Source organism: Colobus angolensis, unplaced genomic scaffold (genome assembly GCF_000951035.1).
Source record: "Colobus angolensis palliatus isolate OR3802 unplaced genomic scaffold, Cang.pa_1.0 Scaffold3, whole genome shotgun sequence".
In the NCBI taxonomy this organism is placed as follows: Eukaryota; Metazoa; Chordata; class Mammalia; order Primates; family Cercopithecidae; genus Colobus; species Colobus angolensis.
The window spans coordinates 1779040-1797955 of NW_012116265.1; the positions used below are offsets into that span (position 1 = coordinate 1779040).

Consider the following 18916-nt stretch of genomic DNA (forward strand, 5'->3'; position numbering starts at 1 on the left):
CTTCTTCTACTATCCATTCCGTATTTCCTTTGTCCTCAGCAAGCACCTCAGCTAGTTGTAGGTGTTTTGTATAATGGTATGGCCTATACCTTCATTCTTGAAGCATCTGGGTTATTAGCAGTCCTGCCTGGATTGGGTTGTTGTAGTTTTACATTGACTTTAATCAGAAGACTAAACAATTCCCTGGGGGATTCTCCTGTATTCCATATATACTCCTGTCTACCCCATTGTGTAGTACCAACCAAGTTACCCACTGGTAGTCAGAATCAATCACTTGGCCAGGCATGGTGGCTCATGCCTGTAATCCCAGCACTTTGGGAGACCGAGGTGGGAGGATCATGAGGTCAGGAGATCGAGACCACCCTGGCCAACATGGTGAAACCCCATCTCCACTAAAAAACACAAAAATTAGCCAGGCATGGTGGCGGGCGCCTGTAGTCCCAGCTACTTGGGAAACTGAGGCAGGAGAATGGGGTGAACCCAGAAGGTGGAGCTTGCAGTGAGCCGAGATCGCACCACTGCACTCCAGCCTGGGCAGCAGAGATAGACTCCATCTCAAAAAATAATAATAATAATAATCACTCTAGCCAGTACAGTAACCTCTTTCTTTCTTTGTTGATTCAAAGATGTATGAGAGACCGAAGTGACCAGTCTCAACTTGGAGTTCCAAAAGGTATTATAATCTATACTAGTTCTCTATTACTGCATAAGTTATCACACACAGTGATTTAAAACAGTGCAAATTTTTTATCTCACAGTTTCATAGGTCCAGACACAAGCTTAGCTGGTTCTCTGTTCAGAGTCTCACAGGGCTGCAGTCAAGGTGTTGGCTGGGCTGATTTTTCATGTGAAGGCTCAACTAGGGAAGAATTTGTTTATAAGCTCAGATTGCTAGCAGATTTTACTTCCTTAAGTCTGTATAATTGAGTCCTAGATTTTTACTAACTGGAGGCCACCCTTAGCTCCTAGAAACTGCCTGCAATTCCCTGCCCTCTTCACAGCCAGCTCACAACATGGCTGTTTGCATCTTCAAAACCAGCAGGAGGCTCCCTGCAGTCTGATAAGACTTCTTATGTAATGAAATGTAATTACAGGAGTGACATCCCTCACCTCTGTCATGTAATATAACCTAATTAAATGAGTGACATCTCATAATCTTCACCATATTCTATTGGTTAGAAGCAAGTCACGGGTCCCACGCACACTCAAGGGGTGGGGATTATACAAGGACATGAATCATGGTGGGTCACCTTGGGTTATGTTTGCCACAATGACTGTGTAAATACTGTTCATTTCCTCCTCTAGAGGAGGAAATGTAATCCTGGCACACTATCTGGCCTGGATTTGATCTTCCTTCCTGGGGGTCCAGTGGAGGATCAGTGGAGGTCCTAGAGGTTCAATGGAGGAATTATATTTCCTCCTTCCTAGAGGTCCAATGTTACGACCTCTAGGCCATCAAAAAGAGAATATTTCCAGCATCAAAATCAAATGGATCTCTTTTTAATTATCTTCTGTCTTAGTCTGTTTGTGCTGCTTTAACAAAATACATGAGACTGAGTAATTTATACAAAGCGGAAATTTATTTCTCATAGTTCTGGAGACCGGGTAGTTCTAGGTCAAGTCTCCCACTGGTTTGATGCCTGGTGAGGGCTGCTCTCTGCTTCCAAGATGGCCCCATGTTGTTGCATCCTCCAGAGGGGAAGAATGCTGTGTCCTCCCATGCAGAAGGCAGAAAGGCAAGGGAGCAGAGTGCTGCATGAAGCCTCCTTTATAAGGGTCTTAATCCCATTCTGAGGCAAAGCCTTCATGGTCTAACAACCTCATACCTCTTAATATTATCACAATGGCCATTAAGTTTCAACACCTGAATTTTGGAGGTGACACACCCAAACCATAGCCCTCTCCATCAATTGCTTAAATTTGTGACACATTTAGAATTTCTGTTTCTTGGTTTTGAACACACATATTTATTCTCACTGCTGAACTACACACTAAAGGGACTTTTGAAGTGGCATAAACACATAAGGACAGAAAGAACTGGAGAATTGACAGTAGGAACAAAATTTAGACAGCTAGAAAGCAAATGGATAAGTGATAACTAAATTAGCAGATGCAGGAAAGCCAGAATCATAAACTGGCTTTTGGAAAGGATTAAAAGCAACATGATTTGTACTCAAGAGCCCCCTAAAGGGCTCAGAACTTCGCAGCACTAAGTAGATTTTGAAGTGGAGATGAAAGTGGGGTCAAAAGTAGGATTGTTTGAATACTCATGTAAGAAGTATTTAAATTATCTCCTCAGTACTCTACAGTCTACCAGCTGCCCTTTCCCCTTTCAGGGAGAAATTGGAAGTTTCTTTTTGGGAGAGGCTAAAACAGAGGGTCTCTGGCCTGGTAGATATCAAGCACATTTGAGAATGTGGGTGCCATATTGCAAACAGGAGAACAAAATGAAATACTGCATATTGACATCTCAGAATGCTAGTAGCCAGGACTGTACTCTTGGGAAGGAGATGGAAGACCTAGGGAATTTGAGAAGCCAAAGAGAAAAGGCCTGCTTGAGATTCTTCCCCGGTAAAACAACTTCTCCAGAATGTGCTACAGTGAAACTCACAGTTGATAGGCCTCTCTTGGATCCAGTGCCTCAAATAAGCTTCTTAGAACTTGCTTTTAAATCTGAGTAGAAAACCAAGGATCATGAGAGATGTTTAAGAAGTCTCAAAATTGAAAGATTGAAACCAGAAAAAATAAAAAGGAAAAATGACTTACAGAATCAAACTATGCAAGGAGAGTAAAACAAAAACAAAAACTCTGCTATTAAGTCTCAGAAAAGAATGTTATTATATACATGAAATAAAAAGAGTCTATAAAAAGGCACATTCTGAAAATAAAAGACTTATTAGAAAATAAAGACAAAAGAATATTGTGTCCTTATACTCTTTTATTAACATCTCTCCTTTCTCTGTCCATGCTGCTACCTGTTGCAGGAAGTCAGGGACCCCGAACGGAGAGACCAGCTGAAGCAATGGCAGAAGAACATAAATTGTGAAGATTTCATGGACATTTATTAGTTCCCCAAATTAATACTTTTATAATTTCTTACGCCTGTCTTTACTGCAGTCTCTGAACATAAATTGTGAAGATTTCATGGACGTTTATCACTTCCCCAATCAATACCCTTGCAATTTCCTATCCCTGTCTTTAATCTCTTAATCCCGTCATCTTCATAAGCTGAGGAGAATGTATGTCACCTCAGGACCCTGTGATGATTGCGTTAACTGCACAAATTGTTTGTAGAGCATGTGTGTTTGAAAAATATGAAATCTGGGCACCTTGAAAAAAGAACAGGATGACAGCAATGTTCAGGGAACAAGGTAGATAACTTTAGACTCTGAATTCCTGTGAGCCAGGCAGAACAGAGCCATATTTCTCTTCTTTCAGAAGCAAATAGGAGAAATATCACTGAATTCTTTTTCTCAGCAATGAACATCCCTGAGAAAGAGAATGCATCCCTGAGGGGAGGCCTCTAAAATGGCCGCTTTGGGGATGGCTGTCTTTTACAGTCATAGATAAAGGATGAAATAAGCCCCAGTCTCCCGTAGCACTCCCAGGCTTATTAGGCCTAATAAATTTTGGTCAGACCGGTTGTCTGCTCTCAAACCCTGTCTCCTGGTAAGATGTTATCAATGACAATGCATGCCCGAAACTTCATTAGCAATTTTAATTTTGCCCCTGTCCTGTGGTCCTGTGATCTCACCCTGCCTCCATTTGCTTTGTGATATTTTATTACTTTATGAAGCATGTGATCTCTGTGACCTACACCCTATTCGCACACTCCCTCCCCTTTTGAAAATCGTTAATAAAAACTTGCTGGTTTTACAGCTCAGGGAACATCACGGAACCTGCTGACATGTGATGTCTCCCCCGGACACCTAGCTTTTGTACTTTTGTACTATTTCTCTTTTGTACTCTTTCCCTTTATTTCTCAGACCAGCCAACACTTAGGGAAAGTAGAAAAGGACCCACGTTGAATATCAGGGGTGGGTTTCCCTGATAGCCACCAGCAATTACAAGCCTCTGGTAACTGTCAACCTACTGTGTCCTTTTATGAGTTTGACTTTTTTAGATTCCACATATAAGTGAGATCATGAGGTATTTGTCTTTCTGTGCCTGACTTGTTTCACTTAGCACATTGTCCTTTGGATTTATCAATGTTGTTGCAAATTACAGAATCTCCTTCTTTTCTTTTCCTTTGAGACAAAGTCTTGCTGTGTCTCCATGCTGGAGTGCAGTGGTGCAATTATAGCTCACTGCAACCTCTGCTAATCCCTAATTTTTGTATTTTAGTAGAGATGGGGTTTCATCGTGTTAGCCAGGCTGGTCTTGAACTCCTCCTGACCTGTAGTGATATGCCTGCCTCGGCCTCCCAAAGTCCTCAGATTACAGGCATGAGCCACCACACCCTGCCAGAATTTTCTTCTTTTTAAAGCTAAATAGTATATACACTACATTTTCTTTATCAATTCATCCATTGATGAACACTTAGGTTGTTTCTATATCTTAGTTATTGTGAATAGTGCTGTAGTGAACAGGGGCATGCAGATATCTCTTCTACATACTGTTTTCATTTTGTTCGGAGATATATATATATGTATGTGTGTATGTGTGTGTGTATATATGTATATATATCCAAAAGCAGAATTGTTGGATTATATGGTAATTCTATTTTTAGTTTTTAAAGGAATCTTAATACCATTTTCCAAAATGTATGCATACTGATACAAAATGTATGTACCTGTACTAATTTACATTCCCACCAACAATAGCCATTGTAATAGGTGTGAAGCGATATTTCATTGCAGGTTTAATTTGCATTTCTCTGATGATTAGTGATACTGAGCATTTAAAAATATACTTGTTGGCCATTTTGTATGTCTTCTTTTGAAAAATGTCTATTCAGGCCCTTTCCTCTTTAAAAAGAAATTTCTTTTAAACACAGAATATCGCTATATTGCCCAGATTGAACTCAGACTCTTAGACTCAAGCAATCCTGCCTCAGTCTCCTGAGTAACTGGACAACAGGTTTGCACCACTGTGCCCAGGACCATTTTAAAATCAGGTTATTTGTTTTCTTGTCACTGAGTTGTTTGAGTGCTTTGTATATTTTGGATATTAACCCCTTATCAGATGTATGATTTGCAAATATTATTTTCCTATCTGTAGGTTGTCTCTTCACTCTGTTGTTTTTGTTTTTGTTGTTGTTGTTTTTTTTTTTGCTGTGCAGATTTTTAGTTACAATCCCATTTGTCTACTTTTGCTTTTTTGTCTGTGCTTGTGGGGTCATATCCAAGAAATCATTGCCCAGATAAATGTAGGGTTTCCCCCCATGTTTTCTTTTAGTAGTTTTACAGTTTTGGGTCTTATGTTCAATTCTTTAATCATTTTGAGATGATTTTTATACCTGAAATGAGATAAGAGTCTAATTCTATTCTTCTGCATGTGGATAGCCAGTTTCTCAAATAACATTTATTGAAGAAACTGTTCTTTCCCCATTATGTGTTTTTGGCATGTTTGTTGAAAACATGCATTACTGTTACTGTATTGAGCAACATTCCTTCTATACCTAATTTGTTGATAGTTATTTTTTATAATGAAGGAATGTTGAATTTTGTAAAAATTATGTGTTTTTGTATCTTCAAGTGTTTCTGTTTTTTTTAAATCATGCTTTATACTCCATTTTTTTTTCTTTTTCTGTTTATTTTTTCAACTGGAGCTTTTTGTCATCCTGTTCCAATCTAGATTGGTTACTCTCTAGTTTTGCTACCCTCTTGTCTTCCCAGAATTTAACTGTCATTGTCTCCAATTCTCTCTGGGTTCCCTGTCTTTTGTTTTGCTGCAATTCCTCAGATAACTTCCCAAGAATAATTCATTGGATATAAATTTCTAAGTCCTAGTAGTAGCAATCAGATAATACAGTAAAAGTAGACTCTTAATTTTTAAAAAGGGATTTATTGAAAGATAATGGGGTGCTTACAGACTCAGAGATTATGGATGAACCCAGTTCAGAAAACATAAAGGTTAGGCAGCTCCAGAGGGGGGTTATAGCAAAAAGTACTTATTAATCTTATTTGGAATCTGCCACAAGAATCAACTTTCACTATCATCAGTCTTTTGATCACCATACTCAGGATTCCCACTCCAGGAAAGGGGGCCCTACTTGTTCTGGCTTGGATCATAAGCTTGCCACTTGGCTATGGAAAGGCAGGGTACCTTGATTAACAGTCCCACAAGACTACAAAAGGAGGGCAAGTCCCCCAAAATAAAAAACTCACTGTCAAAGACTGGTGGAATGGATGCTGATCAGCCAGAATACAACATATGGTCATCATACTTTGCATGAGTAAAATGTCTTTATTTTGTTCTCATACTTTCTTTGATTATAGAATTATAGATTGAAATCATTTATTTTTCCTTTAGGATTCTGAAAGCATTGCTCACATTTTCTTCCATCATTCAATATTGCAGATAAGGACTCATGCCAGTCTGATTCTGTTCCTTTAGTAGGAACTTCTCTCTGCAAGTTTTTGAGAACCTTTATCCTTGTTCTGAAATTTCATCAGGTGTGACTCAGTATGAACTTTTTCTATTCTTCATGTTGGCATTGTTTAAATATTTTCAGTCTGTATACTTGTACTTTCTTTAGTTTGGGGAAGATGTTGGATTTTCTTTTCCTGTTGTCTTACTTACTACTTTTTCTCTGATACTTTTATCTTTTTCCTTATTTAATTGTGTTCTCTTGATGGTTTCCATTCTTCTCCTTCATGATCCTTATGTTTGTGGTCAAAACTATTTTCTTTTGGGCACCTTGATATTTAATCTTTATCTTTTTTAATGAGATTATTTTGTCCTTTTCTTCCATTTCCTGAGTTTGGTCAACTCTCATTCCATATCTTCCTATTTGTTCTATGTCCTATTCTGAGTTATTTTGAACTAATTATTCAACGTGATTTTAAAAATATGAGTATTATTGGCCAGGCACAGTGATTCACGCCTGTAATCCCAGCACTTTGGGAGGCCAAGGCGGGCAGATCACAAGGTCAGGAAATTGAGACCATCCTGGCTAACATGGTGAAACCCCGTCTCTACTAAAAATACAAAAAAAAATTAGCCGGGCATGGTGGCGGGCACCTGTAGTCCCAGCTACTCTGGAGGCTGACAGGAGAATGGCGTGAACCCGGGAGGCAGAGTTTGCAGTAAGCCGAGATCACGCTACTGCACTCCAGCCTGGGCGACAGAGCAAGACTCTGTCTCAAACAAAAAAAAAAAAAAAAAAAAAGAATATTATTAATTTAACGTACTTAATTCAAGTTGAAGTGTTGTGTCAGTTTTCTCTAGCTGGGTGTTGGTGTGTCACTCAGGCTTAAGTGCAGTGGGGTGATCATGACTCACTGCAGCTTCAAGCTCCTGGGCTCAAGCTATCTTCCTGCCTCAGCCTCCCAAGCAGCCAGGACTATAGGCATGCATCATGCCTGGCTAAGTTTTTTTTTTTTTTTTTTTTGAGACGAAGTGTAGTGGTGCGATCTAGGCTCACTGCAACCTCCACCTCCTAAGTTCAAGTGATTCTTCTGCCTCAGCCTACTAAGTAGCTGGGACTACAGGTGTGCACCACCACGTCCAGCTAATTTTTTGTATTTTTAGTAGAGATGGGGTTTCACCATGTTAGTCAAGATGATCTTGATCTCCTGACCTTGTAATCCACCCACCTCGGCCTCCCAAAGTGCTGGGATTGCAAGCGTGAGCCACCGCACCCAGTGGGCCAGGTTTTTCAATTGTTTTGTAGAGATGGACTCTTGCTATGTTGCCGGGACTGATCTTGAACTCAAGTGATCCTCCCACTTGAGTTCAAGTGATCCTCCAACTTGAGCCCTCCCACTTGAGCCCTCCCACTTGAGGGCTCAAGTGATCCTCCCACCTGGACCTCCCAAAGTGCTGAGATTTGCAGGCATGAACCACTGTGCCCAGCCTCATTTTCTACCCTCTAATAGCTTTGTATGATACTGTCTGTCATTTTGTGTTCTTTTTGGAATGCCAATTTTTTTTCTCTCTTGTTTTGGAGAAGCCTGAAGGTAAGGGGCAGAATTTGAGGGTGTACCTAGGCTTCTCAATTCAAAGGCATCCTTTTCTGTTGTTACAGTAAAGTTCAATTTTATACATGGAAGTTTTGTGGGTGGAGTAGGTGTGTTTTCCCAGCTTCTGGTTCTCTTTTTTTTCTGTAAGACCTTTAGTCTTTATTGCTTGCTTGCTTTTTTCTTCACCATAAAACATCCAAACATTTCTCCCCCTTCCAAAACATCTACCTCACCTTTAGAATGAGGCTTTCCTGAACCGCACAAAGATTTTCAAGGCAGTGTTCTAGTCCACCAGTTCTCAACCCCATTCTCAGTGTATTTTCTCTTTTAGGCAGAACTTCATTAGAGAAGATTTAATCTGGATTCCACCGCTGCTCCACTGCTGCTGTTCTTTTCCGCACAACCTCTACCCAACTTCACTTTGGTGTGGACTCTGGAGTTGGTCCCTCTGGTTTCATATGCTTCTTTTCCTACTTATATGCAAGTTAAAGTTGTTAGTAATCTCCACCTCCCAGTTGTGCTATGAGTTGTTTTATTAATTCTCCTCTTATTATAGGACTTTTAAAAGAATATATGGAGAAATTAAGTTTTAGGTGGCCACCATCTATCTTACATAAGGCTTGCTTGCTTGCTTGCTTTCTCTCTCTCTGTCTCTCTCTCTCGTCTTTTTGAGACAGATCTTGTTCTGTCGCCTAAGCTGGAGTGCAATGGCACGATCTCGGCTCACTGCAACCTCTGCCTACTGGGTTCAAGTGATTCTCCTGCCCTTAGCCTAACAAGTAGCTGGGACTACAGCGTGTGCCACCACGCCCAGCTAATTTTTGTATTTTTAGTACAGAAGGGTTTCACCATGTTGGCCAGGCTGGTCTCGAACTCCTGGCCTCAAGTTACCTGCCTGCCTTGGCCTCCCAAAGTGCTGGGATTTCAAGTGTGAGCCTGTATCCAGCCAGGTTTTTTATATTTATGAAAGAAAGAAAGAAAGAAAAGAAAAGGAAAGGAAAGGAAAGGAAAGGAAAGGAAAGGAAAGGAAAAAAGAAAGAAGGAAGGAAGGAAGGAAGGAAGGAAGGAAGGAAGGAAGGAAGGAAGGAAGGAAGAAAAGAAAAGAAAAGAAAGACTGGCCAAACTCCCAAAACTATGGCTTCTAACTACAATTTTCCAGTAAAAGGAATCAGAATTATATAGAGAAATGACTGAGTCCATGTCTAGGGCAGGAAATGTAGAAGGTGAATGTAGAGTATCTTGTCTTTTAAGGAAAGAAGGAAACTGTCAAAAATGACTAGGGTCATGTCAAAAAGACTCAGAAGTGAACTTCGGAAGGACCATACCTGTTAAAATTAGACACCTTGAGCATCAATAAGGATAATAACAATAATGATAGAAATACATTAAATATGTTTAAATGGAAACCTGTGAGTTCATAATGATACCAAAAATGAACTTTATTGGTTGCCTCTATGAGGATCCTAGGGAATCAATTCATTATTTTCAAAATGGTAAATGAAGGAAAAGAATGAAGCATTTGTCTCTTCTTAGGAATTGTACCTCTGAGTAACCAAATAGTTGATGAATGAAAAGTTATCTTTGTAAAAGTATTCCAGCTAATAAGTAAAGAAGAAATGATAATATGTCATCACTCTGCAGCCTCTAATGAATTTAATAGATTTAGGCAATAAATGATGGCTGCTACATCACAAAAAGAGAGCTAACCACACTTTAGATGCCTCCTGATGGAAGTACCCAACACCACCCATGAAATGTTCTTGACAAAAAAATTAAACCTGCATCTGATCAAGCCTCTAAATCTACTTAACAATTTACAAAACATTATGATAAACTTATGATGTAAAAAGAGACCATAATGATGCACTCAGCAAAATCCAAACTGTGGGAAACACCTCACAGCTAACTTCTTCTTTAATGAGTTTCAAGGAAAAAGCGAGAGAAAAAAAAGTGATGGGGTGAAGGGGGAGGTGAAAAGAAAATTACTTATAGATTTTAACACCTCAGAGATACATCAACCAGTGGCAAAGTTTGAACCTTATTGGATCGTGATTCATACAACCATAAAAAATTTTGTGAATGAGGTAACTGAGGAAATATAAACAGTCGCTGGGTAGATATCTGGGACTTACTATTATTTTTAGGTGTGAAATAGTATTGTGGTTTTCTTTTCTTTAAAAAAAGTCATTTTCTCTTATAAATACATACTGAAATATATACAGTTGTCTAGGATATCTTCAAAATAATCCTGCAGGCTGGGTGTGGTGGCTCGTTCCTATAATCCCAGTGCTTTGAGAGGTCAAGGCAGATGGATCACTTGAGGCCAGGAGTTTGAGACCAGCCTGACCAACATGGAGAAACTCCATCTTTACTAAAAATTAGCTGGATGTGGTGGCACACACCTATAATCCCAGTTACTCGGGAGGCAGAGGCAAGAGAATCTCTTGAATTTAGGAGGCGGATGGTTTCAGTGAGCCGGGATCAGACCACTGTATTCCAGCCTGGGTGACAGAGCAAGACTGCCTCAAAAAACAACGACAACCAAAAAACAACAAAATAATACTGGAGGAGGACGTGAGTGAAAGAGAGTATAGATGAAACAAAACCAAAGGTAGGCAATTATACAAAATAGAAGACAATAGTATTCTATTTTGTATTGTACTATAATATAATACATATAATATATAATTCTACTTTTCCCCCAATGTTTGGCACATCCCATAATAAAAAGGTCTTAAAAACTGGGCGTGATGTTAATCTTGGATGACTGAAACATCCTCGTTATCTTAGTCTTTGAACTTTTTGAGTCTTTAAAATTTCTCACATAAAAAGGATAAGAAGGCAGGGCACGGTGGCTCACGCTTATAATCCCAGCATTTTGGGAGGCCGAAGCATTCGGATTACCTGAGGTCAGGAGTTCACGACCAGCCTGGCCAACATGGAGAAGCCCTGTCTCTACTAAAAATACAAAAATTAGCCGGGTGTGGTGGCGCACGCCTGTAGTCCCAGCTACTCAGGAGGCTGAGGCATGAGAATCACTTGCACCCAGGAGGCGGAGGTTGGGGTGAGCTGAGATTGCGACATTGCCCTCCAGCCTGGATGACAGAGACAAGACTTCATTTCAAATAAATAAATAAAGATGAGAAAAATGTATAAATAAAATTGTTAAATGACAAATTGAGTTAAATATTTACGTTAAATATTGCAAGGGGTTATTTTACCATTTCACAAGTAAAACACTAAATTACCAGTAGAAAATGGTTAACAACATGCCCGGATAATTTATAGAAGAAAAAATGTCAAACAAGCATATTTTTAAGTGTTCAGTTGCACCAATATTGAAAAAAGTAAAATGAGATTTTTTAATGTATCAAATTATTTCAGATTATATCTAATTTTCACTGCTGGATTTCTGGAAAGCAATTTGTTAATATACATCCAAGAGTCTTAAACATGTTCATATCCTAAGGAACTACTTTTAAATGTAGGAAAATAATTTTGTTTAGGATTATTCATTACCACATTTTTCAAAAAAGAAGACACTGGAAATAGCACAATATTTTATGTTTAAGTAAATTAAGTACCATTATTTTTAGATCTACAACTGGGAAGACTTAAATAAAACACTTGAGTTACACGAGAAAATGGTCAGAATAACAATGACTGAAAGAAGGATGTATAAATGCAGAGGAAACAGATTCGAGAAATGTCAAGATGTCCACAGTGGTTATATCTGGTTGTTGATTTATGGGTAATTAACTTCTCTGTATTTGTTTTTATTTTTCACATGTAATAGCACTGTTATAGCCAGCAAAAAATTACAAAAAAAGTCAAAGTCATCCTTTCAATCAGCCCATTCCCTTGCCCCCATCCTCCTGACTAAACAGAAGCCTAATGCATAATTTGTTTTTCAGGGAGAAGAACCCCTTTCATTCCACTGTTACAGATAAATCACCTACTGTGGGAGTAGTCATGGTACTCACATCAAAGTGTAATTCATCAGTGACTGTGACTGAAAGCAGGTCCTTTACTCTTTCATAAGTGAGGAAACATCACATGGGGGGCAAATGAGGAAAAGAAAACTAAGGGGTTGCTGGGGGAATATAAGGCAAATGTCAACTGCTTCATCATTCTTTTTAGAGCCTTCAATGTGTACCCTCAGTATTGCTCAGACTTTTTTTTAATGTGTAGCAGTGTTGCTATGGTAACTGAAAGCTACAGCTTCTTCCATTAAAGCTTTATCACCTTCCCTAGTGGGAAATGGAAAGAGAGCTCCGAGTTTCTGGGAACTGAGTCTGTATAAGGAGAGATATTTTGTTGTGTTTTGTGCACTATTTCAGGTTCTTCTTCAGGTCAAGGTCACCAGAAAGGGTGAGAGAGATATATTTCTGATGTGGGCTCTTCCAGGAATAGATTAAACCCAGACACCAGACATATTTCATGATATGAGGGTAAAGCAGGTTTTACATGGCCATGTGAAGGGACTTCTGAAGGACAACCCGAGTATAAAACAGGTTTTATTGTCATCATTATCAAAAAGTTATGTATCAGCCTCTGTGACCATTCATGACTAGTCAGGGCGCTGGGTAAGACAGAAAGGTTCAACCTCAGCTCACTCGGTACTTAATCAAAGGCAGCCTTAGTAAGCACATACAACCACATTAAGGACAGTCATGCAACACGAATACGGAGGACAAACTGGCATGCCATTCAGTCTCACTGTCTCTGTGCATCCACAGCTCATTCCTAACTTTGTGTATTTGCTTGTCTGTTTACCTGTCAATAAGGCCTTCTCTATTTTTTTAAGTCCCACTCTTCTTTCAAGACCCAGTTATGAAGCTTCTCCTCTTTGACAGATTGCCTCCTTTTAAACCTCATTGTATGCAGTTAGCATGAGCTTTTAGCATTTATGTTTTTCCCCAGGCATTCAATGATCATATGATAATTGAAGTATTTTATAGATAACCATATGTAGGTTTCTGATCCTATCTAGATGAATGTTATATTAAAGATGGTAGGTTTGCAGAAACTCCACCTCTCATCAGTTTTTAAAGAGAGTGCCCTGTGGTGCTCTGAAAGAGGCAGTTGGAATTTCCAACTGCCTGTCCTTTAGATTTCTAAGCATGCTTCTGTACTTGGTAGCTGCTGATTGGCTGTTACCAAAGGTGACTAGAGTTGCTAAGCCAGTCAATAGGGAAAACTCGGCTCCTAACTTTGGGTCTTTCTACTCAGTCTATATGGAAGAAAACTTAGACAAAATATAAAAAAGAAAAACATAACTAGTTGGGCATCTCCTAAAGAGGTAATTACAGTAAAAAATATTAAAATAAGGACTCTGCTAGAGTATGAATTTATAGTGTGATCACTATTCCATAGTAATGGAGTAACTACAAATGAACCAACTAGGGGAGGAGATAGGTTCCTTCAATGGGGCAATTCCCGATGTTTATTTGGTGCCAGAGAAGAGAAAATGCCCAGATACATGACTTGTATCCAATAATTATGTAAAACTTATAATAACTGCAAAGGAATGATAACTGGGAGTAATTTAACTGCTAAGTAGGTCAGTAGGGAAGTGTGATGAGGATAATGAAGTTGCTGCAGTGTATAGAGATGTGGAATTCAGAGGTAATACTTGTCAAGTGCTTATTCTGTATACAATAACTTAGATATTTTTAGGTATTTTTCATTTAATTCTCACAACAACGCTGTGAAGTGCCTGTTATCCCCATTTTACTGAATAGAATATGAACTCCAAGAAGTTAAATAGCTTGCTAAAAATCAAATATTTCGATGGACAGAGTTCATCTTAGGCTAAAGTCTATGTCTTTAATCACGAGCTGAAAGTTGAAAGAAGATAGTATCAAATAAGGAAACGTTGTAGTATTGAAGGGAAAATAAGAAGAATGAGATTAGAGCTATGCCCCAAAGAGTTAAAGAAACCAGTAGGTAGCAGAAATTCTTGAGCTTGCAGGATGGCAGATAGCAAAGCTTGCAGAACAAGCTTGCTGACATTAAAACCAGAATTTCCACCACATACTTCATACTAACTCTCTCGAATTTGCACAGATGACCCATGAAGAGGCATAAAGATTCTAATAATGGTGTTATGTCATTTAATTTCAATGTTTAGCAAAGTGATATAAGATTTTTCTGGTAAAAGCACTATTTTCAGAGTTTAACTGTGATAATGTCTCCACGTAATGTTAAATTCATTCTTACACCAAAAATATGCTTGAGCATTGCACCATGCTGATAGAATTTTAATCTATTATTTGTTTCCTCTTACCTTGTGAAAACAAGTTGTTTTCTAAGATGATTTTTTAAAATTCACTAAAAACCTTCAGTTCTCCCCTGTTAATGTAGTAAGAATGAATTCAAAAATCAAACTGTTTGAGCTTTCTACTGTCAGTTAAATGTATTTAATAAGCAAGTCAGTTTTGATGAAGGAAAAACACCAGTTACATTTAATTTACCCAGCAGTTGTCAGGAACTGCACAAAGATCTGAGATTCTATTCCACTTAGAGTTGGCAAGTTAGTCTGTTCCTGTTTTCTTGGATGCTGGCAAAAGACACAAGACTCCTAGGTCAGAGTAAAAGGATTTTATTACTAACAGCAAAAGCAGTAGTCAGAGTGTCCACACGTTGCTCACTCTAGTACCCTCTGTCCCCCAAGTTCCTTAAGAGGTGAAATTCATCATGGATGCCATGTTAGTTTGCTAGGGCTGCCGTAACAAAGGGCCATACACTGGGTGGCTTAAACAACAGAAATCTATTTTTTCACAGTTCTGGAAGCTAGAAATCTGAGATCAAGGTGTTGGTAGGGTTAATTCCTTCTGAGGGCCATGAGGAAGGATCTGTTCATGCCTCTCTCCTGAGTTTATAGGTGGCTGTCTTCTTCCTGTGTCTTCACTTCATCTTCTCTCTGAATGTCTTCCCTCTGTGTCTTCATTTCACCCTCCCTACGTCCAAATTTCCTCTTCTCTGAGGATACCAGTCCTATTAGATGAGGGCCCACCCGAATGACTTTATTTTCACTTCATCACCTCTTTAAAAATCCTGTATCTAAACATGATTGCCTTCTGAGGTATGCATGGATGGTTAGGACTTCAACTTCAGAATTTTGGGGGTAGAAAATTGAGTCCATAACAGATGCTTATACACATAGTAGAGTGCATTACAGGAGAGTTACAGTGAGATTAGGCTATTCACCATGGAAACAAGCCTGCTGTTGTCCAGGATGCCTTACCTCATCCGTCAAGACTGATGGCTGCAAACACAAGCCTGAGATGAACAGCATCCAGGGCTTTGCATTCTTGGCACACTCAATGAGAATGTGCAGGGATACTCAGGACCATGTGAATTATCTTCCCCAAAAGCAATGTCGTCAAAATATTAGATTAAGTTACAGCTGTGTCATCCTCAGAGTCCTCATCAATTCAGGCTCTGTTTTACATAGCTGTGTAATTTATCTTACCTCTCTAAAAGTTACCTACGCTGAAGGAAAACCTGAGTCACATCTCTTTTTCTAGTTTGTAATAACTATATCTATAAATTTACCTTTAATACCAAGTAGGAAGTAAATTTAGAGCTTAGTCAACTGTTGTGTTGTCTGCTTTTGTCACATAGTGTGAAATATTAAGAATATTAAGTTGAGATTATTTCTTTACTACTTTGTAGTTGTTTATAGCAAAAGGAATTCAAAAATATGTTCAGAGTAATTGAAGAAAATAATTCTTATTTATTCCAACAGATGGAATTGCCACTTATATATGTTTCAGTTTTGCTTTTGAGCATATTTGAATTTTCATCAGGAATAGTATATAATAAAGGTAAGTTTCAGACTGTCTTACTCTCTATTTCCTTCTCAGGAGTTCTTATTTGTGTCCCTTCCTTATTTACAGTAAAAAAATTTTTTCTTTTAGTATTTCTTCTTTATCTTATCTTCCAACTGTTCCCCAATATTGTCAATTATACTCTGGTCTAGCGGCTTCTAATATCATTGTGAACCTATTGTTATCAAGTTGTGTACATGGAAACTTTTCTCTGGTTACAGTATTTTATCACTTTAAAGTCGTAGAATATTTAAAGTTTAATTTTATACTTGCAAAACTTTATTTGAAGAGACATTTTAAAATTATTTCCTCCATGAATGGTTGCATTGTATGAATGCAAACTGAATTATAAGGCTAGTGGATTGAGGTTGAAAAGAGTTTTCTAAAAGTAACACACAGATTGAATTAGTCAGTAGGACTTTTATGGTTCTGAGAAAGGTACAGGGAGGGTACCTTTATCATGGGAGATTTGTCCTGCTTTAGGTGCACCTGCTGTTTCTTGATTACCTTTGGCTCAAAATAATCAATGTGACAAAGTGGCATATTTTGATGTGGCATGCCCTCGTCCCTTGAAGCAGCAGTGGTGGGGAGAGAGAGATGGAAAGCACTTTTGCTGCTTTTGTTTTCAACTTCATTGCTGTAAGGTCGTCCCTCTTACCTGCAAGGAACCCGCGGTGGATGCCTGAAACTGCAGAGAGTACCAAGCCCTATATATACTGTTTTTTCTTGTGCATACATATGTATGATGAAGTTTAACTCATCAATTAGGCATAGTAAGAGATTAACAATAACTATTATTAAAATCAAACAAGTGGAACAATATACTGTAGTAAAAGTTATGTGAATGTGGTCTTTCTTCTCTGTCTCTAAATATCTTAGTACTCTACTCACCCTTCTTCTTGTGATGATGTGAGATGATACAATGCCTGTGTGATGAGATGAAGTAAGGTGAATGACATAGGCCTTGTGAAATGACTTTATTGAGTAAAATAAGATTACTTGAACACAAACACTGTGTTATCGGGACAGTTGATCTGATAACCTAGGTAGTTGCTAAGTGACTAATAGGCAGGTAGCATATAGTATGGATATGCTGGACAAAGTGATAATTTACATCCTGGGTTGGATGGTGGAGGATGGCATGAGACTTTTTTTTTTTTTTCTGAGATGGAGTCTCACTCTGTCACCCAGGCTGGAGTACAGTGGTGTGATCTCGACTCACTGCAACCTCCACCTCCCGAGTTCAAGCAGTTCTCTGCCTCAGCCTCCCGAGTACCTGGGATTACAGGTGCACACCACCATGCCTGGCTAGAGATGGGGTTTCATCCATCTTGGCCAGGCTGGTCTTGAACTCCTGCCCTCATCATTCACCTGCCTTGGCCTCCCAAAGTGCTGAGATTACAGGCGTGAGCCAGCGCACCTGGCCAATGGCATGAGATTTTATCACACTACTCAGAACAGTGCACAATGTAAAACTTATAAATTGCTTATTTCTGAAAGTTTCCACTTTATGTTTTTGGACTATGATTGGCTACAGGTAACTGAAACTGTGGAAAGTGAAATCACAGAAAAAGGGGGACTGTTGTGGTTGTATAACTGTGAATAGGGCAATGAATGATTTTCATAAATGGTATTTTTTTCTATACATTTGTCCCACAGTGGATTTTTATTGTAGTCAGAGCAGGCATTTCATTGGTGGTTACACTTGTGTGGTTTCCCTTTATATCATGATTCTTGTTAAAGAAGTCACATACTGTTGAAAATATAACTTTTCTGGCACATCTTTCCTTTAGAAGCTTGCAAAAGAGTAATTTTCTGTGTTTTATTATTGTAACAGAATCTAGCAAACTCTATAATCTGAGAATTTCTAGGCAAAGGGGTCCGTGGAGGGAAAGTTAGAAAACTTGGAAATTGTTTCTCTATCTCTCCCCACAGTATCTCTGCCTCTGTTTTTGCCACGCAAGCCCAAAAGATTCTGTTGATATGAGTACACAATTCACAAAATGATACCAAAGTGCAGAGGACAAATCAACTAGTTGCAATGAGACGAGTGTTAGAAAAAACTCTTTGGCCAGGTGCAGTGGCTCACACCTGTAATTCCAGCACTTTGGGAGGCCGAGACAGGAGGATACCTTGAGCCCAGAAGTTGGAGACCAGCCTGGGCAACATGGCAAAACCTTTTCTCTATAAAAAATACAAAATTTAGCCAGGTGTGGTGGTACCCACCTGTAGTCAGTCCCAGCTACTCAGGAAGCTGAGGTGGGAGGATCGCTTGAGCCCCAGGAGGCAGAAGTTGCAGTGAGCCAAGACCACTCCACTACACTCCAGCCTGGGTGACAGAGCAAGACCCTATATCAAACAAACAAACAAACAAAAACAATTTCTATTTGAACTGGATCTTAAAATGTATTAAAATTTGAGGCAGAGAATGGAAGTAGAGAGAACCCCATGCATTTCAGAGGTGATGGATGAGGTTGTGTGCAGGGGAGACTGACAAAATGGATTTAACTATTGAAAGAGTGTGTAGGGGGATAAAGAGAGGATGGCCCTTAGAGTCAGAAACAACTTGGTTCCAGTCTGGCCCACTGTTGTTAGTTATATGAACTTTGAGCTTGATATCCTCTTCTTTAAAGAGGAGACAGTAATATATATGGCCCAAGGTATTGTGGGAATTTCATAAAATAACATCTAAATCCAGCTCAACCCATTTGAGCTTTAATGGCTCAAAGTATGTTATTCAAAGGAGTTAGTTTCCTTCTGTTTAGCCTCTCACCATTTAAGGAGTTTAATTCATGAGGTAAGGGTGTGTCAGTGAAGATTTTTAAACAGAGAAGTGATTTGGACTTCACAATCAAATTATAGCTTTAAAAAATGGGTCTGATAGCATTGTCAAGTATGGGCAAAGTGATTGTGTAAGTTGAAAGTACTCTGAAAACTGTTTAACATTATAACCTC

General features: G+C 38.9%; 1 protein-coding gene across 1 annotated transcript in view; it reads left to right on the forward strand.

Annotated features, from left to right (window-relative positions):
• The first annotated feature begins 13270 nt into the window (after positions 1 to 13270).
• The window catches only part of CATSPERB (catsper channel auxiliary subunit beta), a 160321-nt gene continuing 154675 nt past the window's right edge, over positions 13271 to 18916 (forward strand). Inside the window, exons 1-2 of the mRNA XM_011949408.1 lie at positions 13271 to 13428; positions 15880 to 15958. Coding sequence (XP_011804798.1) covers positions 15880 to 15958 — 79 coding nt within the window. The 5' untranslated portion in view covers positions 13271 to 13428. The remainder of the gene's footprint in view (positions 13429 to 15879; positions 15959 to 18916) is intronic.